The sequence below is a fragment of the Hyalella azteca genome, unplaced genomic scaffold (assembly GCF_000764305.2).
Source record: "Hyalella azteca isolate HAZT.00-mixed unplaced genomic scaffold, Hazt_2.0.2 contig8197, whole genome shotgun sequence".
Classification (NCBI taxonomy): domain Eukaryota; kingdom Metazoa; phylum Arthropoda; class Malacostraca; order Amphipoda; family Hyalellidae; genus Hyalella; species Hyalella azteca.
In genome coordinates this window covers 99,465-122,652 of record NW_025938296.1, presented here as the reverse complement: position 1 = coordinate 122,652, position 23,188 = coordinate 99,465, and the positions used below count along the sequence as shown (strand labels likewise).

At 38.1% G+C, this 23,188-nt stretch overlaps 2 protein-coding genes across 3 annotated transcripts in view; one reads left to right on the top strand and one right to left on the bottom strand.

Annotated features, from left to right (window-relative positions):
• The window catches only part of LOC108676246, a 53,582-nt gene extending 50,096 nt beyond the window's left edge, over nucleotides 1-3,486 (bottom strand). For both annotated transcript variants that reach the window (XM_018164298.2, XM_018164299.2), the window contains exons 1-2: nucleotides 3,347-3,486; nucleotides 1,538-1,574 (exon numbers count right to left, since the gene is read on the bottom strand). In XM_018164298.2, coding sequence (XP_018019787.1) covers nucleotides 1,538-1,574 — 37 coding nt within the window. In that variant the 5' untranslated portion in view covers nucleotides 3,347-3,486. The remainder of the gene's footprint in view (nucleotides 1-1,537; nucleotides 1,575-3,346) is intronic.
• Nucleotides 3,487-9,758: 6,272 nt separating this feature from the next.
• The window catches only part of LOC108676240, a 31,542-nt gene continuing 18,112 nt past the window's right edge, over nucleotides 9,759-23,188 (top strand). The window contains exons 1-7 of the mRNA XM_018164292.2: nucleotides 9,759-9,787; nucleotides 11,775-11,811; nucleotides 14,902-14,980; nucleotides 17,971-18,109; nucleotides 19,017-19,172; nucleotides 22,463-22,614; nucleotides 22,849-23,119. Coding sequence (XP_018019781.2) covers nucleotides 11,775-11,811; nucleotides 14,902-14,980; nucleotides 17,971-18,109; nucleotides 19,017-19,172; nucleotides 22,463-22,614; nucleotides 22,849-23,119 — 834 coding nt within the window. The 5' untranslated portion in view covers nucleotides 9,759-9,787. The remainder of the gene's footprint in view (nucleotides 9,788-11,774; nucleotides 11,812-14,901; nucleotides 14,981-17,970; nucleotides 18,110-19,016; nucleotides 19,173-22,462; nucleotides 22,615-22,848; nucleotides 23,120-23,188) is intronic.

Sequence of the window (23,188 nt, the reverse complement as noted above, 5' to 3'; positions counted from 1 at the left end):
TATTTAGCAGCAAAAAACTTTTATCTGGGCTAAAACAGTCATTCACAAATAACTTAACAACGCAAACTCTTATCAAAACGTAAATCCGTACACTTCATCCCAGTGAAACTGTCGACCGGCGGTAGAGAACACGGACCAATATCTGCCATACTTAGCGAGAAACCCGCTATGGGCCCATGACCCGCAGTGGTCCCTTTGCTCCATGTTACCCTATACATCATATCTATTTAGATATCTGATACAGAGCATATTCATTACTTCTTCTGTGGGAGCGTTGAGTTTCAAGAATTCAGAATTCAACTGCGACAAAAATTTTATGACGGGCTTATTCAATTCATTAATCTTATCCCAAATGAGAAAAAAAGTCTACGGGCTCTTGACCTAACATTTAAGTTTGAACATTTTCGTCAGATTTTTAAGAGCTGCACTTTTCAGTGAAAGAAAAGCAATATAATATTCTTATAAATATAAATTCCAATTAGTCCTGCAGTAATGGCTTGAAAATTACCTGGATTATTCATTGTAGTTTTAGCACATTATTGAATACTAAATGTAAATTTGTATTTTTTTCTTGATTTAATTTAAGAATTCTAGTTCACAATTAGTTCATAATAATTAGTAGCATTTAATTAAGTATTAATTAGGAATACTATTTAACAACGTAGTTAATGACAAAATTTGTATAAGTTGATTTGAGCTAAATAATTTAATTAATTACAGCCTTAAACATGATCACATTCGTTTATTCAAGAAGTTTGATGAAATGCAAATCCTTCATTAGCCAAAGAAATTAGCCATGACTATTATTATTATTAATACTATTATAATGACTATTATTAATATTAATAATAGTCATTTAATAATAGTCTATTAACAATAAAATCGTGTCAAATGGCACAATTTTAGATCTTCTATGCACAAGTCACGAAAAATTCAAGATTCGGCGACAGGCCACATCAGGCCTACTCTTTAGCGCCGACATCACTATGTTATGTTATATTATAAATGAAAAAAAAAAGTCTACGGGCTCTTCATACGTTTCCCTTGAAGAATTCACAATTTTATTCTTTATTGAAGTTAAGAATTTTTAAATTAATTCACAAATAATTAGTAGTATTAATTAACGTTGATAGTAGAAATACTATTTAAGAACGCAATTAATGATAAAATTTGCATGAGCTGATTTGAGATGAATACTTTCATTACAATTTTTGACACGATCACATTCTTTTATTCAAGAAGCTTGAGTATATACAAACATTAGCCAAAAAATATAACTCAGTACTCACTGCAGTGAGTGACAGAGAGCTCCAGAGAGCGCATTTTCACGTCGACGGAAACTTAAAATCACGGACGGACGGACAGACAGAGATGGCGAGCACAAAAGCGCATTTTTTCCATAAGTGAGAAAATGCGCTAAAAAGCATTGACTGAAATTATCATTCAAATTTATGCATATACCAATCATCCAGTAAAATCACCCATTATTTTTCCACGTCGCTCATACTTTTTTTAATGGCAATTTTCCAGAACTCACCTGCCAGCAGGAAGAGGTACAGGTAAACGACCCGCATCTGAAACAAGAAAAGAACAGATAAAAACATATCTCAATTTTCAAGCGAATTATAACTTCTTGTGATATTGTTTTGTGAAATTTTCTCTACTTGCTTTTCTAGTACGTGTTTCATGTTTCCATGTATGTTTTCAGTACATGTATGGCTTCCATGTGAATGCCTATATAAGCTGAAAAAAACTTCGCAGGCAATGTTATTATTAATAATAATGCTAATAACAATAATAATAATGATAAATTTATAATAATAATAATAAATTACGTCATTTTAAATAATTTCGCTTGGATCTCGGTTTTAAAATGGAATTAAGGCAAAATATGAATGCATATTTCACCATATTTTCTTTCTTTTCTGTATGTGAAAGGTGCTTCAGCTCAGCAGCCCGAAATTTGAAAGAATTGTGTTCGTCTTGAGCATATATGGCACCTGAAGTATAGTCTTATGGTATGTCTTATGGTATGGTAGCATAAATGGCACTTGATGCATTCAAGCTCCTATATATAGCTGAATTTACTTGATTCATTCAAGCCTAATTCATATTAACGGTGTTTATGTCTACCCATTGTTTATACTTAGCTTCAAATAAATGGTTTAATTACACTACACAGATTTCTTCACATTTGAAAATGAATTTGGGCTGCATAAGCTGCAATTAAACACGTTCAGCAGATATAAAACTGAGCGACACTTTGGCCCAGGCGCTTCTAAATTTAAACTGTCTGTGGCCCTACGAGTTGGTCCATCCGTTCGTATTATATCAACTAATTTTTCTTTATCTATTCTGTTTCATCCAGGAAACTCTACGAAGTACTGATAATGAACTTCAAAGATTCTCCATGTATAATCAGACAGAAGTTCCCTAAAACACAACATCAGACTGCAAAGACCTTTGTTAAAACTCTACACACCTGAGTGCAAAGACCTTTGTTAAAACTCTACACACCTGAGTGCAAAGACCTTTGATAAAACTCTACAAACCTGAGTGCAAAGACCTTTGTTAAAACTCTACACCTGACTCCAAAGCTCTTTGTTAAAATTCTACATCTGACTGCAAAAGAAGTTCCACAAAACTTTACATCTGACTTGGAAGAACTTCCGCGAAACTATAACTGTGATTATTTAATGTATAACTAGATTCAACACCAGACTGGGAAGAGCTTCGGCAAAATTCTACACTCGACTACAAAAAATTTAAATGAGACTCTACGCCTGACTGAAAATAATTTTAAGTTAATCTTCACAACTGTCTTCAATAACCTTCCATGTAACTATTCACCTGATTTTACCGATCATCTATATCACTCTGCACCTGACAATACTGAACATCTATAAAAATCCACACTGACAGCAAAAGAGTTCCGTTAATCTGCACATTTGAATACAATGATCTTCCACAAAACACTACACCTGACTGCAAATTTCTTCAACGAAAAACTCTACACCTGACTCTAGTGAACTTCCGTGAAACTCTGCACTTGATTTCAAATTTCTTCTATAAAAAACAAAGCTCTTCACCTGACATCAGAGAAGTTCCGTTATTCTCCATAACTGAGTGCAATAACTTGCAGTGAAACTCTACGCCTGATTGCAATAAAATTCCAACCAATTTACCACCAGAATACCGAGAACTTTTATAAAATGCACAATCTAATGAATAATAAATTCGCTTCCAATTCAAATACCAAGAACCAGCACAGGGTTTGAAGTACTCCAACCTCTCCGAAGTATTAAAATTAAGGCAAGAACTTTGATATGTAAGACAAAGAACTCACCCTGAGTGGGACAGGTAGCCGCTTCACTTATTATTCGCTCGATACTAATTGGCTATTGATGATAACGAGCGTTTAGCCCTCACAGAAGTCAAGCACTGCGCTAAGCAGACGGTGCAAGTACACAACCTTTCTCGACAAACGCGAACGCGCAACTGGTCCTAAATCCCGGCCGCTTCTGCTCGACTGTTTAGAAAAACACGGTCTCTGATTGGTCCTTGGCGGTGTCGGTCATTATTCGAATTCCTCTGAAGTGACGTACTTGCAAGGTCGAGAATTCACGAGGTCAGCCAATCCAGTTAGCTGTTCGCTAGAGGATCGCGAAGCTCATTGGCACGCAAGATTCAATGGCATAAGATTGAAGCCAATCAGGTTTGACGGTCACTGCATTTTTTGAAACTTGATTCTGAATGGCCAGACGATTATCGTAGCAACCAATCAGAGTTCGAGTTCACAGACTAGGACGAAACGTCAGAGGTGAACATAAGTTTTAAAATTACCAATCGACTGGAATAAACTGGAAGTACGATCCATAATTCAGATGTCGGTCCCTTGGAAACCGATGCGCGTTTGGAGGGCGAGTGTCTGGCTTGGGGCTATAATAATGGTAATAAACCCAGCTCAATGGAAGGGGGGTGAGCTACGCATTGGACAAGACGGGTAACCGTACGAGTCGGATTATTCCAGATACAAAGCATGAGTCAAACAAGTGTCATATTCGTAGAACGAATTGATGTTTGTCATCGATGCTGTATTTGAATTCGATGAAATGGAAATCGTTCCAGGCTTGGGTATTCTAAGCGGTCCCGTTCGTTGGTGTCTATTGATCGATTCAATTGACCTCAAAAGCTGAAGTGCTGAGAGACTGTTTACGGACAAACATAGCACAAAGACTATTACAAAATGTACAAAACTGTTTATCAGGTTTGACTGATGACAAGGTTTATATTTGAATGTGTATAAATGGGAGTCCCGATGTCCAAGTGCTTAAATTTACTTGTGCAAATTTTAATACTTTGGTGGTGATCATAATCCTCCTGGATTTGCCTTGTTATATTTTCAACGTGATCTATTCCAATTAAAAATACAGAAAAGTAAGATTACCGTACTAGGTCCATCGTTATTAGTGAGTGACACTTTTTCAATAAAATGATATATTACTAAATTACTATAGAGCAATAGCAAAGAACTTTAATTGTTTTCGGAACACAATTGACATTCGCGGGGCGTTACAGGGCTCACGCGTCTATAAACATTGCCGGTTGCCACAACAGCGAACTTCCACGCGACACTCGCTTGTTAGTCACTGAAGAAAGCATTCCCTGTGTTGGTAGGTAAAGATCACGGGCCGTACTATCAAAAATAGCTATAAGTTTTTAACTCCGTCAGCCATTAACTGACGACTTTAAATACCGCTAAACCCACCAATAGCTGACGAGAACTAGGCCCTTACGTGTACTTGAGCGAGTTTTGATGGTTCAGCCCCGGAGAACTAAGCAGAAATTAATATTTTTATTTTTATTAAACTGAAGTATGCAAGCCACGATTCAGAGCATGACCAGGAAGCTAACTAAATCTTAATTTGTGTCAGTCTCAGGACGAGACCAAATGAAGGCCTCGAGCAATCGTTTAGGCGTCAGCTAATATCTAATTGTGAAATAAGACCTCAAATACCATAATGTTGCCAAACCTAAGCATATACATAACATATTAATTAATATAAGAATATATAATGAGAAATGGTTATCATATAATAAATAACATTTTTTATGCCTGTTACCTCAGCTACTAGTGCATAAATTTCCACGAATGCTCGGCTACGACGACACTTGAAACTAGGGCTACAGCAACGAGAACAACGTTCTGCCACCAGGCGGACCATCTAGTACTCAGAAGCAGCACCCGTCACTAGGCATCTCTAGGACCATCTAGTACTCAGAAGTGGCACCCGTCACTTACCCGTCACTAGGCATCTCTAGGACCATCTAGTACACAGAAGCGGCACCCGTCACTAGGCATCTCTAGGACCATCTAGTACTCAGAAGCGTCACCCGTCACTAGGCATCTCTAGGACCATCTAGTACACAGAAGCGGCACCCGACACTATGCATATCTAGTACTCAAAAGCGACACCGGTTCTCCCATCAAACATTTGTGTATTGATTAGACCGAGTTTTTTTGTTCCAGCAACAGCTATTGGATAATGACTCGGTTCACGTTCATGCTCATAATGCCATATAAATGTACTCAAATATATCGTACATCTAACTACATATAAATATTTCCTGCCATACATGAACTTTAATAATTGATTACTGAAAATAACAGATCTGGGCTGTCACTCACAGTATTTGTTTTTCCAAACTCCGCTAACGCGCGGACACATCGAGCATATGCTGAATGAAGATGTAAACTCGTTATGTTTTAAAAAATTTTGCCCGCTGAATTCACGTTCAAAATATTCATAGTGTGATAGTTTGCCTCCAACCGCTCATTGGATTATTTTTCTGTAACTCTGCCTACATGATGCGCGTGGCGGAATAAATTCATTTATGCATGTTTTCATATTCTTAACATTCTTTGGATCCCAATAATGGTAACACATTTCAATGCGAGTGAATCCCAATTATATTTGCATCATGTTTTCTATGCCAGAAGTATGATTATATTTATATCATGTTTTCTTTACCAGTCAGAATTCATCAAGAGGTCGCGCTACGCTCATTTTATTTCATTTATTCAGTTTAACTGTCACGTGAGCAACATCTAACTTAAATTTGTTACAGTGCTCCTAATAAGTTATGGGTCATGGCTTGTGCCACATTATATATCCAAAGGACATTAGATTTAGCTGTTTTCACTACAATGAATAAATTATTAGTGTGCATTTACAATTTTCAAGCCCAACGGTCTGCATTGATCGAAATATCGACCGTTCGCCCCTACTGCGTATGCAGCTCAATGCATTCTTTTGGTCGTAAATGGAGGGAAATTTCTGTGTTGATTGATTTGAGGCCATGATTCGTAATCGCAGCATATTTTCAGCTCTTTAATCATTTATCCCATTTATTTCAAGAAACCCCAGAAATGGGAATATGCTTTGCTTTAATACATTTGTTTATTTAGTAATAAAGAGGATATCAAAAATACCAAACCTGCTCTAAGCCGCACAATTAAGCCGATAAATAAATGTTTAGAACAAATATTTAAATGCTTTCCAGTCAAGCAAAATAAAAATAAATTATATTTTATATATATATTAAATAACAGTTAACTTCCAAAATGACGAATTAGGCGAATTGACAAGAATTGCAAACGTGGTGCGTGATGACCCAGATCAAGCCAGTGCGTGGAATTTGCAAAACAAAACACGGGGAATTATCTGCACTAACATTTTCTTCAGTAGCGTGGAGCATAATTTTTTGTCTTCTTAACCCTCTACCGCCTGACATGAGTAATTAAACCGGAGCAATATTGTCACAAGCCTACTACCCAAAAAATATAACTCAGTACTCACTGCAGTGAGTGACAGCGTGCGCATTTCTCGTCGACGAAAACTTAAAGTCACAGACTGACAGACAGAGACAGACGGACATGACGAGCACAATAGTGCATTTTTTCCATAAATGAGGAAATGCGCTAAAAAGGATACGTTCTAGTGAGTGCAAAATGACTTGCGCTGATGGAGTGATGGTTGCCGCCACGTACGACAACTTTAAAATGTTCTCTGTTGCGTACAAACGTCTTCAAACGTCCTCTACACTCAATAACGTATAATTTAATATGAAAGTTATGTTCCAGGAGATTGACATACGGCAGTATATGGTTAACATCATTGTGACCAGAGACGTTCAACTTAGTTTGCTCGTTGCCTCAGCAGGGCGTACAGTATTTGAAGTGCCACCGCCTGTTTGCCCCGCCTGCCCCCATCTCCATTCAGTACATCGATGTGAGACAATTGATGCCACGCACATTCAGAAGTAATCGCTCCACCTGCGTTATAGACACTGAACACATTATTTTGTACAATTTTCAGCAAGCATAGTTGACAGTAATCGACAGTAGTGACAGTGAATATTTTGTTTTAATACTGATAAACTGAAGGAATATTTTTCATGAACTTCTACAACAAGAATATATCAGAAAGCCTTGGTGCTTAGCAGTCTATTGATCAAACAACAAAAATACTAGCGAGGTTGACACTTGCAAAGGCGTTGCGACGATTCACTATAAGAATAGAAATCAGTAAACATTATTGAGATATTTTGAGGTGCAATATTTCTTTTTATATTTTTAACCATTCTTAATTCAGTATCATGACTTTAGTCTAGTGCTTCCTTTAGGAAAAGTGCGGAGGATAATTATTGAAAATTTGTTGTCAATGGGTCCATATGGAGGTATGCGGTGCATTGGGATGTAAATGAGGTGTGAGAAGAGATTCTCGAAATATTTAGATTTCGTTTTCATTGATATGTTATCGATATGGCTATTGTGGGATCTTGTTACGGATAGGCACCCCAGACGTTACTGAGATGTGTATTCTTAACAAGGTTAGTTGAATGAATAATACAAACAAATTAGGTCTATTTGAACATTTTTTATGAGTTACAATTCAATGTAAATAAATACAATGCGTTTTATTAACAAGAATATACAAGAGTGCGTAATCTTAGCAAGGCCATACAGGGGTGCTTATTCATAAGAAGATCCCTATTGTGTTCAGTTTATTATTTGTTAGAAATTCATTCATACCCATTGGATTTTATGAGAAAGTTTCAAACATCAAGACTACAATCGAATCCTAATAGCACGGACCAGGAAGGAAGCCACAACTTGAGGCGTTAACGTCTATAAACGTTTTTTCGTTGACTATGCTGCGGGACTGCGTCTCTCTGTCACGTTAGTACTATTCGATAACAATTTCAGTAGGCAAAATTAATTATTTTGATTTTGTTTATGTACCATGAGAATTAGGTTGCAATATAATGCTTAATTTACGACCATCAGCAACTTCTGTGCCTATACGACTCTGTAGGCTAGTTGAGAGTTTGTATGATCCAGACCTCATACTGTAGGCACAGAGTCTGACTCCAAGACATCAAAGTCACTGACTCTTGCAGCAACTTCCAACATCAACTTCCTGAGGAACCAGTCCTTTTCCATGCGCCTCAGGTTCGAATGGTCAGTTGCTGTGCAAGCAGATTTGATCAGATACATCGTTAAGGCCGTGAACACAGCCGGCGAACGACATAACATCCCACGCAGCTGCCGACGCAGCTAACGGCGCAGCTGCCGACGCAGCTGCCGACGCAGCTGCCGACGCAGCAGCCGACGCAGCAGCCGACGCAGCAGCCGACGCAGCAGCCGACGCAGCAGCCGACGCAGCAGCCGACGCAGCTGCCGATGCAGCAGCCGACGCAGCAGCCGACTCAGCTGCCGACGTAGCAGCCGACACCGCTGCCGACGTAGCAACTGACACTCCCGACGTTTATAATCGCACCCATTACACGACGTGCAGACACTATACTTCAATCTACCATTGTTATGACTCAGAACTCAATAATGCAGACTCTTAAATAATAATTGGCTTCCCAGGAGCCATTATTCACTGCGGTTATGCTAAAAATCTTTTTTGGAAGTCACGGCAATATTCCACAACTCCGCAGGGACACATGTCGTCGTTTAAGAGGAGAATGTAAGTTTAGCTTAAAATATTCACCTTCACGCAGAGCTGAAATACTCGTATATCAATTACTCCCAGAACTGGCACGTAAATCGTTTGGAGTCTAATTATCATTTCAGTCCGAGATACATGAAAATTATATCCATTTTATGAAGATGATTAAACTCAAATTTAAATGATGGCAAGCAGGGTTGAAAGTCTGGATTCGGTTATGAATGAATTTGTTCAGTAAATTGAATTCTAAAAATTATTTAATTTCGTTGGAGTTCGGTTTTTAATCGGCTTTGTTGTGCGCATAATAAGAAAATTCATGGGTTATATCCTCCAATTGTGACATATTTCCATACCCTTTTACCCTATTTTTTGTGGCCAAACTGTGTCAGAATGACCCACACAATCGTTAAAAGTTCATCGCTACTCTGACAAAGTTACTCATTACTCGAAGTGTTGCCGCGCAGCAGAAGTTCTGTGTTGTAGCAACAATGTCTTCCGGGAACAATGTGCGTGCAGCGTAATGGTGCCCGGACAAAAGCCTGTTCCGATATCAATGATGGCTTCAGTTATCAATGCATTGACGATTGTTCTTGAACTTGAGGTGGATTTAAGCTGTCTTTAATACATCAGTAGCACCACCGCGGTTGTCAGAAGTGGTCAAGTTTTCAGAAGTAGAGCCCAAAAGTCCGAGGAGTAAACTCACAATCTTCAATATCCTGCTGAAATCGAGCGAATAAAAAGTGGAGACGCTACCTGCCGAACTCACGGTGAGTTCTTTGTTTCCCGAAATTATCGTGGTTCTCGGTATTTCATTCAAAATTTACGATGCCTTTTGCAGCTCGACTAGAGAATTCCTTGTTCGTCCTTTGCATTCGAGTTGTGATGCACTTGATTTAACCGTAACTTAATAAATTTCTGAGAAATCCCTTGGTATTGTTGTTAATTTTGCATCATTAATAAGCTTGAACTAATTCCTTATTACCTTCAAATTAAATCACCGATTTTTAATTTCAAATTATTGCAATTTGCATAACTCTATTCATAATTTAACTGTAGCGATAAGCATAATGTTGTAAACATTTATTAGGCAGCATTCACCCGAAATTATACTATGTTTAATTGCAAACGAAAATTCGTTGATCGTCGATGGTATGTCGATTGTTTGATGAAAATTTTAAATTGGGTCACTCGCAGTCTAATTTAATCTTTAACTCTCTTTTTAATCTTTAACTCTTTAACGTTCATCTAATCAGATTTATCGGTCACTTGTTTAACTTTCTTTGTTACTTTGTTTAATTTGTTACTTTGCGAATAAATCTAAAAGGCTTCTACCTGCATGCAGTCACAAGCAGAGCTTCAATGAGGCAAAGTCAGCAGCAGGCATCTCTGCCAACATGTGGCAGAGACACCTGCAACTGACCCGAGTGTAAAGTCAATATATGACAGAGACGCTTGCAACTGACTCGAGTGTAAAGTCAATATACGACAGAGACGATTGCAACTGACCCGAGTGCCAAGTCAATATATGACAGAGACGCCTGCAAATGTCTGGAGTGTCAAGTCAATATATGACAGAGACACCTACAAATGTCTGGAGTATCAAGTCAATTTGTGACAGAGATGTTTGCAAGATATAAGTTAACATATTACGAAGAAAGGATGACTGATCTTCAAGGCTCCATACGGTAGTCATTAATCCCATTATCTTTGCAGTCAGGTGTAGGATTTAAGGGACTGTGTGATTAGGTGTAGATGTTCATTTATGTTTTTTATCAATGCTTTGTGCAGTTTCATGGATGGACAGGATATATGAAGAAAAATATTTGATTTGATACGAACGGATTGAGCAACTCATAGGGCCACAGACAGTTTAAATTCAGAAGTGCCAGTTCCAACATGTCGCTCAGCTTGCTATAGGCTGAATGTGTTAGCAGCTATTGCGGCCAAAATTCATTGTCAAATGTGAATAAATCTGTAGTGTAATTAAACCATTTGTTTGAAGCTAATTATTAACAATTGATAGACATAAACTCCATTAATGTGAATTAGCCTTGAATGTATCGAGTAAATTCAGCTCCATATAGCAGCTTGAATACTTCAAGTACCATATATGCAACCATACCATAGGTCATACCATAAGATCATACTTCAAGTACCATATATGCTACCATACCATAAGACATACCATAAGACTATAACCCTAATTGACATAGATGCTCGAGACCAATACTATCCTTCTTTCAAATTTCGTAGTACTGAGTTGAAGCAATTTTGACATACAGAAAAGGAAGAAAATATGGTAAAATATGCATTCATATTTTGCCCTAATTCTATTTTACAGTAAAATCAAGCTCCCAGTGAAATTATTTATAATGATGATGCAATTTAAATAAATTTATAATTACTATTATTATTATTATTATTAATATTATGATTGTCATTCTTTTAATTATTGTTATTGTTATCATTATTATTATTATTAATAGTAATATGCACTACTAATACACAATACTAGCAAAGAAAATAGAGAAAATTTCACATAACCTCATAACAAGCAGTAGTAATTCCTTAAAAAATAAGATTGTTTTTAGCGCATTTTCTGTTTTATGGAAAAAATGCACTATTGTGCTCGCCATGTCCGTCTGACTGTCTGTCTGTCCGTCCGTCCGTGACCTCAAGCTTTCGTCGACGAGAAAATGCGCTCATTGTCACTCACTGCAGTGAGTACTGAGTTATATTTTTTTCTTGTTCCAGATGCGGGTAGTTTACCTGTACCTCTTCCTGCTGGCAGGTGAGTTGTGGAAAATTGCCATTAAAAAAAGTATGAGCGACGGGGAAAAATAATGAGTGATTTTTCTGGATGATTGGTATATGCATAAAGTTGAGTGATAATTTCAGTCAAGGTTTTTTTTTGCTAATGTTTGCATAAACTCAAGCTTCTTGAATAAAAGAATGTGATGGTGTCAAAAATTGTAATTAATGAAAGTATTCATCTCAAATCAGCTCATGCAAATTTTATCGTTAATTACGTTCATAAATAGTATTTCTTCTATCAACGTTGATTAATGCTACTACTTATATGTGAATTAATATAAAAATTATTAAATTCAATCAAGTACTAAATTGTAAATTCTTCAACGGATACGTATGAAACTGCATTGAATAATACAGGAAATTTTCAAGCTCCAACTGCATGAATGGCTGAAATTCAAATTAATAGGGATTTATTTCGTTTCTAATTTTGTGAAACTTTAATTTTTAAATTTATTTTACTTTCTTTCCTTGGAAATTACACTTCTAAAATGTCTGATGAAATTTCACAAACTTAAATGTTAGGTGATGAGCCCGTAGACTTATTCTCATTTGGGATATATTATCGATGAATTGAATAAGCCCGTCCAAAAATTTGTGTCGCAGTTGAATTCTTGGAACTCAACGCTCTCACAAACACGTAGTAAACATGCTCTGTATCAGATATCAAAATCGATATGGTGTATTTCATTTAAAGTGAATACAAGTTAAAATTCCCGTGCAAATCCATGTTTAGTTTTCAAGCACGGTTTCTTCAATGTTTAAATGTATCAGAATATTAGTGTTGTATATAAGCGCGGGATGCCGTCCCCGCGGCAGGCATCAACAAGGCGCTGGAGGGACGGCCAATAATGCAACGAGAGGCGCCCAATGCGCGTCTCTGCAGCAAAGTGGGATCGGTGACGCCATCCTGCTTTGATTTATGACCCCGAATACAAATTATTTACGCGTAAACAGAACTTCATATACAACCATTTCAGTGAATTCGTTTTGATGCACAGTGAGAAAAAAATGTATGAAGTTAAACAGAAAATGGAAAGCAGTGCAGGCGTTAAAAAATATGGTGAAATGTACATAAAGCAAAGAACGATATCGATGTATTTCCCGGGAAACGTCTCTTCCAGCTTTTGTTATAGTGAGCGATCGTTACGGAGTTAAGATTTTCCTGTTAAATCAGAGTGGAAAAACAAATAAATTCCCGAAAACAAGTCTGTCGCCAAATTATTACGCTGATGGAGAGAAATCTGTAATATCAATGTCTCAGTTTTGTGTCGTACCATTAATATCCTCGGGATATTATCAGATAAAATAAAGATAAATAAATTTGGTTTAATTGTTATAATTTTATTATTCATCGGCAATTGCTTTAATTTAGTCAGGTTGCGACCGTCGCGTCTAAGACTTTACTCGGAGTATTCGCGTATATAAGTTATCGTATGAAATAGGTTACGGCAAAAATCGCACAGAGAGAGGGTTGCAATGAAACACTGGTACATTTAATAGTCGATTGGAAATTCAACTTCACATCCTACGTTAACAAAAATTTCAAGTATACATAGGAAATGATTTAACTTCACATCCTACGTTAAGAAAAATCTCATGTATACATAGGAAATGGTCAATCCGAACTCAAGCAAAGTCGAAAATCTGTCAGTTTACATCACTCAAACTTCTCTATTTACCAGAAACGTTAATCCGTCGCAGCTCCGTTGAGTAGTACGACTGTCGTAAACGATCGTACTTCACGCACACGTTTGCGGCCGTTTTTCCAGCGGTCGTACTGCAGCCGTAGCCACGCGTCCCCGCGGTCGCTTTTCACAGTCACTCTGTCTTCATAGCCGTAATCTACGCGCATAGATTGGAGAATCACGGCCAGTCCGACCGTAGAATTTCCATAGCGACCGTACTTCGCAATAATGGCGTACACTTCATCGTCGATGATGTTACTCCTAGCTTATTGCAGTGCTTCTGCTGTTGGTGATCTTGACCGTACCGCTACAGACGACAACTGTGACCGTAACGTGTTGATGACCATACCGATGATAATTATTGCTCAATGCTCGAAAACTTTAATCTTCTGTTTGCTGGCGTTATAGTCGTTGACGTCTTGGTTGTCTCACGGCTAAGTCACACCTGTAGCAATGAATGTTGAGAGTACAAATAAGCAAAGTTACTGCCGTATCTCGTAAATTTCTAACGTTATTACATCGGAGTCGTGTCGATGTTCCGTGCGGCCATTATTTCTTACCCCGCCGGCCGACCGACGGCCGGGACCGTCACCTACGTCTGCGGAGATGCTGCTGACAGTACTAGCGTGACGGTCATCACAGTAAAGCAGTAATTAGTAATTATATAAACTTTGCGCACAGACCCCTCCAAGTGACGCCGAATTCCCAACTGTATTTCCCTCGCGATAAGCTCACCAACGTTCAATGTAAACAACACCCGGCCCCACGGGCACGAAACAACTGCGTCTCATACACTATATATACCTTCAACCCACATTCCTATTCTTCTGAACACCTGCACACAAGCAAGCTTCAATTGTATAATATGAAATAAAGTCTGAATTACCTACGCTTTATTCAGAAATTCATTCATTGATGGGCGTAACTTTAGCTAGGTTTAAATCAAACGATTGCCAGTCTCTGTTATCGACGCATGTGTAGTGACCTCATTGAAGTATACATGTATACCCGCGGTTTATACAAGGTCCCAGAAGGATTACTAGAATTTGAATCAAAAACCGACACCAGTGGCCTCGGCTATTAACTAAAAAACCTGCTGTGCAACTCATATAATAAGTCTAACGCCCCATGGCTAACGTGCGAACAACAGTCCAGATGCGAATTTGTGAACAGTGAAATAAATGAAAATTACACAGGGACATCTATGTAGTTAGTTACTCCTATTATTCATCGGTGCCAAACTACTCTCGCTAAAAAATGTAGAAGACGTAATTGATGGCTGCCGGACTCCTATGATCGTTGATTCGCTACTTGTAATTTCCTTACAATTTCATAGAAAAATAAAATTAATTTCGATATGAAAATGCTATTCTCTGCAACAGGCGCGGTGGGCACCACCCACGCTCAGTGGGACGTCCCAAAAAAGGTGCAGGACTGGTACACCGGGGTGCGACAGCAAGTGTGAGTAAACCGTACATTTAAGTTAACTCATAAGAAACTCATCTTGGTTAACGATACTTTCACTCGTAACTTTTTTTAACATATATATTATTGTGATGCAGCATCAACGCAACGGTAATTACGGTGCGTCGCTTGTTATTTTTCAAGTGTGAAAATACAGATATTCCACATGCACGTTTGAGAGGTTTGAGAACCGTGGCTCTTGTAGAAATTTGGAGAACCTACCGAGGTCCTGATGGGCAGGGTAATAAAGAATTGAGTAATTATTTAGGCTAGTTTGCTCTGGTATTTGAGCAAGAAGTTGAATCAGTTAGGAGATAGGAGACATTGATCAAGGGCGAGTATAAGGGAGCTGGGAGGTATTGGTATCGTGTGAATAAAAAATACCCAATTGAGACAATACAAAATGTAAATATGATGCACAAATGACATAATGTAAAATCTAAATTATGACGTACAGAAGAAACCTGCGAACAAAACCTGGTATCAGTACATGAATTTCTCGTTTAAGTTAATATTCCGAAATTTCGCGAATAGAATTTTAATATTCACATATTTAAGATTTAGAACCATTAACTGTTAAGGTTACAAAGGCGACAAAGATGGTGCTAAAGGAATTTGAGATTCAATTCACCATAACTCATTTTACTAACTCAATTCCTCTCATTATTAACATCACAAATAGTTTCACTGATAACTTCACTCTAGCCAATAAGAAATAGTAAGTGAAATTAAACATCAGGCATTAAATAAGGTTAATTCATAATATTACACTTTAACATCATTTTATTTTCACCAAAGAGAATCAGAATAACTAATTAATTCGTCGTGTCAGCATAATGAGAGTGAGTCAGCATAATGAGACTGAGTCAGCATAATGAGAATGAGTCATCATAATGAGAGTGAGTCAGCATGATGAGAGTCAGTCAATATAAGTTATGTGATTAGTGGCACCTAGAGTCGAAATGCAATTTGCTACAACAATTCCTATCACTTGACTTTAAAGTACAAAAAGAATATACTACTACGGAAACAGTAACTAGGTTTTACCACGAACCCAGTGAATCAATATATTTTACCAACACATGAGAAAGCACTCGCCTCCCTTTGAGTTAGCGCGCCAGAAATCGCATGACGTGGCGTGGCGTGGGTTTGTGATGCCAGAGGGCTTACTTGAAATTAGCGCTACGTACCAGAATTGTTGTGAATTACACAATAATGATTGAAATTTTTAATAATAAGTTAATAATAATAATTAAACAGCCAGAACTTTAAATTAATAAAGAATCATCAGATATTATGTTTATTAAAACTGGCCATGGCTAGCTGGCTTACAATGTCGGTTATATTTACTCTTAATTACAGCATTCGTTGTTGACAATCAGACGAGGTTCCAGGTGAATTGTACATAATTAAGACAAAGACGTATAAAAAATACTATTCTAATCTAATAATACATTTAAAATCCCTTACACACGTTCAAATTAGAGAATATGATACTTTATTGAGCAGAGACAGGTATTCGGTAAAAAGATAATTGTCAAATAATATTGTATTTGTGCACCGATACTGTTCACCGCCTCATCTTCGGCTAGAAGTGTTTGAATTGCTTTCATTATAGAGAGTTCATGCACATGACTGTGATGCCCTAAGCACATAGCAAATTAATGATTCCCCGTAGGATGTCCATTAATAATTTATTGAGAAAAACTTAAATTCGCATCCCGAAGTAAAATATGTGTAATAATAATGTTATAAAATTGCTCATACTATTTTAATTGTTGCTCTCGACGAATGAGAAGCAGCTCCGCATCGTTGGAAAAATATTCTTTCTCTCTCATTATATTTATTTCGAGGTAACAAGCTTGTTTGAATTAACTGTTGAGGGCTTTATTATTTCCTGTCGCATAAAAAAATGTAGCTGTAATTAAAAAAAAGCTTCCACATCTCTGTTGTACTTGTGAGCGAATAACTCACATGCACAACACGAGATGTAGAAGTGTGCATGCATGTGACGGAATAACTTCTAACGTCTGTCAGAAAATGCGAAAATTGTCGGTAAAAGTGATACCCACGTACATGGCTCCGGTTATTTGCAATATACTGCTATCGTCAGTGTAATTAACAACCATTTTATTTTAAGTTGGTCGTTTTCAGTACAATTAATTTTCACGCAATCCGACACCAAACGCAAAGGAGAACTCAGTGGTCTTGCAACAACTTCACTCGTAGCTATGGCGCAGCGGGTGAAGTTTATCCGTTGTCCAGGGCACACGCATGATTCTTCATCGACCGCTTGGTCATGCGCTTTGAATTTTAGAATACGCGTCTCATTCAAAAGCAAACTTTGATAAAAAGACACATGTGTCACCGAGAGCACTCAAGTTTAACATACGACCTTCTTAGAAATGATATAGTAAAAGGGAGGACTGGTTGAACGGTGAAAGAACTAGCAATTCAGGCAGCTAGAGCGTTAGCTTAAAATGTAACTGAAACTAGACGAGCCTAAAAAGTTTGACATATATTTCGTTGAGCAATATTACGGCTCAAAAGCCTTACGAAAAACAATTTTTAGCATTTAAATATCATGACTAGATAGTTTGAAAGCTCCCCCAACTACACATATTACAATTAGGCACAATTACAAACAGTATATTAATATGAGAGTTTCAATCAGCAGCGAATAACAACCGTACACTAGGCGTATAGAACTAATACGTAGATTCTATATGTGTAGATGCTCTTACATGTAAATTAATAGTAAAAAAGTGAACAAATTTACACCAACGCTTATGTAACTCGTCCTATATATTTTGGCTATAAGTGTCTGAAAATAACTACAACAAAATTCGCTTCATTATGATATAGCTTCATTTTTGCAACTTCATTCCCTTATAGACAAATGATATAAAGCATTCGCCCACGTAACTTTAAGCACACAACCAACACAATAACACTGTAACTTTTCTAATTCTATTTAATGGTCGCAGGATGTCACGAATATTCAACTCAGATACTTACAAAGCTTACAACTCCACCTACAAAGACCTGCTGGCTCGCGGCAACCTGAGCTTCTTATCCGTGGACGAGGCGAGAGCCCTGCCGGCCACCTTGTGGCGCAAGTACGGGGTAAGTATAGGGTGAAGGGAGGCTATAATGTGACGCAAGTATTGTGTTATTGTCGGGTGAGGAAGAGGCCATGTTGTGAGGCAAGAACGAGGAGAGGAAGAGATATGTTGAGGCAAAAGTACGAGGTGAGTATCGGGTGAAGGGGATGCCGAGGGCCATGTTATGGCGCATGTCCGTCGTGAGTGTTGGGTGAAGGGGAGGCCATGTTGAGGCGCATGTATAAGGCGAGACTTGAATGAGGAGGAAGCCATGTTTTGGTGCAAGTACTGGGTGATTATTGGGTGAAGGGAGGCAATAATGTGACACAAGTAATGGATGAATGTCGGGTGAGGAGGAGGCCATATTGTGGGTCAAGAACGGGGTGAGCATCGTGAAAGGGGAGGCCATGCTAGGGTTCAAGTAAAAATGAGAATGGGGTAAGGAAGTGATGTGGGTGCGTGGTGGGTGTACTAATGAGAAGGAGAGTGCGTTTGGGAAATAGATTTGGGTAACGAATGAGAAGCAGCTATACTGAAATGGGTCTTGAGTAATGTGATAGGTACGGAGTGTTGGAGGTTACCGTGGCTCATGAATGAATTTAAAATTTTGAGGGGAGTGAATATTACATTAATACTGAATCACTCTTTGATCCCCTTAAAGTTATTTAGATTTTCTCAATATTGACAGAAATAATTGAACTCTAAACAAATAATTTATCATTGCAATAATAGAATCAATCTAACAGGATTCTTGGCCGTTGCTAATCACGATGAAAAATATTTCCTCATGACTATATGGTGTTGTTTCCTTCACTTCCAAAATACATTAATTGCCCGTTTTTTAAACCTTGCCTTCTTTTCAACCATATCATTCTCAAATTCTTTTCGTCCTAATGATTTCCTTTCATATGTGCACCTTGCAAATACAGGCGCTACCTCTACTTTCGTTGAGAAACAACACATGGAACTTGCTGGCGCCGTCTCTGACGCAGCGCATCAAGGACGAGATGAACCTCCTGCAGAGAGTCAACATCACCATACCTCAGGCCATCGACCGGCTCCGGAGCTTGCTTGTGAACACAAGCGTGAGTAATTTCCGATGCATGATAGTTATCTATTTTACAAGTCATTCCATAAGAATTTTCCCGATCTGCTTTTGACGAAGTCATACCTCACCACAAGCGAAAACGGTGCACATCTTCTGAGTCGCCAAGTTCAATTTTCTCATTCTCTGTAAGGCTCCTTTAGCAGATTGAAAAAACTGTAAATTGGAGGACCTTTCTACTTTCTACGCTCTTTCTCATCAACTACGACTTTCTGGTAGCGGTAGATAATTAGCGGCAGAAGCAATGGATGAGAACCGAGATTCATTTGGTAGAACAAAAAAAAACGAAGTAGATGGCTCAATTAAATGATCCTACGTTAGTGTCATCTTCCAGCATTAGCGATAGAAGCAGAGATTCCCAAAATGCAAACTAGCAAATGACAAAAAAATCAAGACCTAATGCTAAGTGTAGCTGATTCGCGCTGGGCCAGCCCCTATATATTTACTGTGCCCTACATTAAAAGCATGTAAGGTTGAACTTCAAATGTCCAAACTATCCTACATTAAACAATGCGGAGATGCATCGAAGGAAATGAATTATTTCAATGCAATTTCGAGAAACTGAATTGTAATAATAATATTATAAGTAAATAATCTCTGAAATGATAAGGAAATCTACTAGTCGGGTCTCCGATGGCTAGTCAGACTTATGAAGATTTAACTAAACGTAGCAGCTGCAGTAGCATGTTCACTATTGTTCAGCCCAGAGCAGGGGCCGAGTCACCAATAGTGAGTAACCAGCAGGGGCCGGATTATCAAAACTTCGTGACTTTTTATACCTTCGCGCAATATAGCTACGTGTTGCGTAGGTACACCCCAATTTTTGCACTTACAAAGCTTGCGTACGCATGACTTACAGTAGCTAAAAGCGTATTATCAAACCACATTGCACATCAGCCAATCAGTGCTCGCTTACATCCTACGTTTAAATTATGAGTCATATAACGTCACACTTTTGTGTCCAGTTATTAGAACATTTTTACTTTTTTGAAGAATCCTGGACGCTTTTACTCTAAGAAATCAATGATAAATGCCATATTAAGATAACAAAACAAATATTGTTCCGAGCGAGCCGTTCATGTCGTACGCTCTTTCGGGCAGCTAACTCGTATGGAGTAAAGAAGATGGACGGGGGTCTCCACTTTACTCGTAAACGTGTAAGCTGAAAACAAATTACTTATGAGACGCTGATACAAACAACTATGGAAATTACCTATGAAACACTAATACAAACTATCTATACACAAGAACCAGAAACAACGTTAACACGCTTTTACAATAAACACAATTATGGAGAAAACAATAAGTGGAAAGATTTTTAGTTACTATAGGTTACTTAGACTTACATAGTTCGTATAGGAGTACCGCGTAGTAAGTACCAGATCACAAGGATGATTAACGTACGGCCTAACAGGTTCCACATCAGATTGCGTGGGCTACTTATTCTTTCTATGGACAGAGACAGAGAGACGGGCGTATGAATGACGCCTCAAATATTTAATGATTAAAATGATATATTGAACAGCAGTAAAATTTTTGCGACTTCGTATAAAGGTTAATCTATTCATTGTTTATCTCAACCAATTAAACTCGTTTTCTATTGACATTTACTGAGAAAAACTTCATTAGATGCATGACTAATATAATTCCCTAGATATAAAAAAATACTATATTAAAATTATTGGATTTACCTTAAAATGATACTAGAGTCTAGACACTAGTCCAGTCTAGACACCAGTAGAGTCTAGACACTAGTAGTGTCTAAACACTAGTAATTAATTGATTACTAATTGCTTCACCCATTCAGAAGTTGTTCGTAACTTCCCTTACGACATCTCCGATCAGGCGTAAAGTTACGTACAAGCGGTACAACTTCTTGTACGTAGCTTCCCGCACAAATATTTTGATCTCCACAACAGGCCGTGCGCCTATTTCTTCAGTGCCGGCACTTCTTTTCTATAATACCACCGCTAGAGTTACGTCTTCATAGCAGCACCTACGCCACACGTAAGTGGGTACGTGTACGTAGTAACGTAGTGATGTTTTGATAATCCCGCCCCTGGACACTCCATTCAAACAATATGCTAATATTGATTTTTTGTTTGACAATTACAATACGGTATATCATACAATACTTCTTATCTTTTTATTTAATTAAGGCTCACCGATAATTAATTTGCTTGACATATACATTCAAACTTGATGTATGTTTATGCAGTGACTCGGTGTAAGTTAATAGATCAATTCTAATGTTTTCTTCATTTTGATTAAAATGGAGAACGATCTTATGCGAGGAGGGGTCGTTCCGAAGTATTTTGTGGGGATAAATCCTAATGTGTTTACCAGCGACCTAATTAGCTATGAGTCCACTGTGTCACTGAGAGCTTGCCTCAGAAGCCGGGTCTACAGCTTGTACAGCATATGTGTCACGAGGACAAAAACCCTGTGGACGAAAGTACTAAGTCTATAAAGAGGCTGGGAACCTCAGTAAAGCTCCTAGTAACAGACCAGACAGGTATGCATGCCGCGATATAATTGGCGGTAAGAGCTGCTCTGACCTAACGGTCAACGTCATAGGTTTATACCCCTAATATAACTCTCTTGTATAACCACCCCGTATCAAGTTAAGTTATTTAGACAGATGGTATCTTACTGTTCCCTCACGAACTTAGTCAACGAATCCTTCTCCAGTCGATTGGCGCTTAATAATAGCGCCTGGAGTCCTGGACCGAGTTTCTCCATCCTAGCTAATCATCTATCCAAACGGTCATATTTCTGATCGCAGTATATCAATTCAAACAGCAATTTAATTAATTAAGAAACAAACATTAAATTTTACACATGGAATAGATTTTAAAAGGCAATGTCTAGAAACTGTTCAACATTTATAAGTAGATTTAATATTCCATAGGCTTATATTGTCTCTTTAGTATTTTTTAAATTATATAACGGCGAGCAAATTCTTAGAGAAACGTCAGTGAAGTCCTTGTTAATTAAAGAACTAAATTAAAAATAAGTCAGCCTTCGCAGTAAAATTCTCGCATGAACCTAATTTTATGGAACTTTAATCAGCTATATGGGAACTCCTGTCCAACGTGTGCACTAATTGAAAAGAATATTCATTTAAACTTAAATAAATGAGATTCATTCCTTGCTTATTGATAACAAAGTTTAAACAATTATGTTTTTTGATGGCTAAATATGGAATATGTCTGTCTTCCCTTATTACAAAAGTCTTGGACATTAAAACATCGCTTGCTTCCTGGCCAGGCTTCGCGAGTAGAAGTGAATATGCTGCTAGAGCAGCTGGGGAACTCCTGGGACTGGATGGAAGCGAATATCACTAGCCTGAAGCCCATCCTCTTCTACCTGCCTATCTCCATGCTCACCAACATACGCGATGTTCCAACTATTACCCGGCTGTGAGTGCACGAAAAACAAAAGCCTAAATCTGTTAACAAAATACGTGAAATACTCTTTTCTTCTCATAAAACTCGGATTGAATCGGTTTCTAGTTAATGATTTCGTTATTAGAATAACAAACACCGCGGAATTCTAAATTAATTTCGATGCGCTATAGATGAAAATATTAAATCAAAATAATTGAACTTATTTTTTCATATTCGTGTTATCTACACCTGAAAATATCCTGACAGAAACAATGAAGTGAGGCAGTGCACGGATAATTCGGGCTCCAGATCCGAATCGTGCCCAAGTCAGCAAGAGGCTAAGGGCGACGTAATGACCGTACGCGCCCAGTACATGCTGTCGCTGCGGGCGTGGCTCATCGAAAAGACCTACGGTGACGCTAGGAACTGGGACCGAGACACCTTCGCCAAAATGACTGACCTCAGCATCCTGCCCGACGCCGTCTTCCTGCGCCTCCAGCCTGACGTCCTGTTAACACGAAAGGATGAAATCTTGACGGTGAGGCAATTGAGGGGAATTTTATTGCGATATGTAAGGGACCTGTTGGAGACTGTGTGATGAATAAAC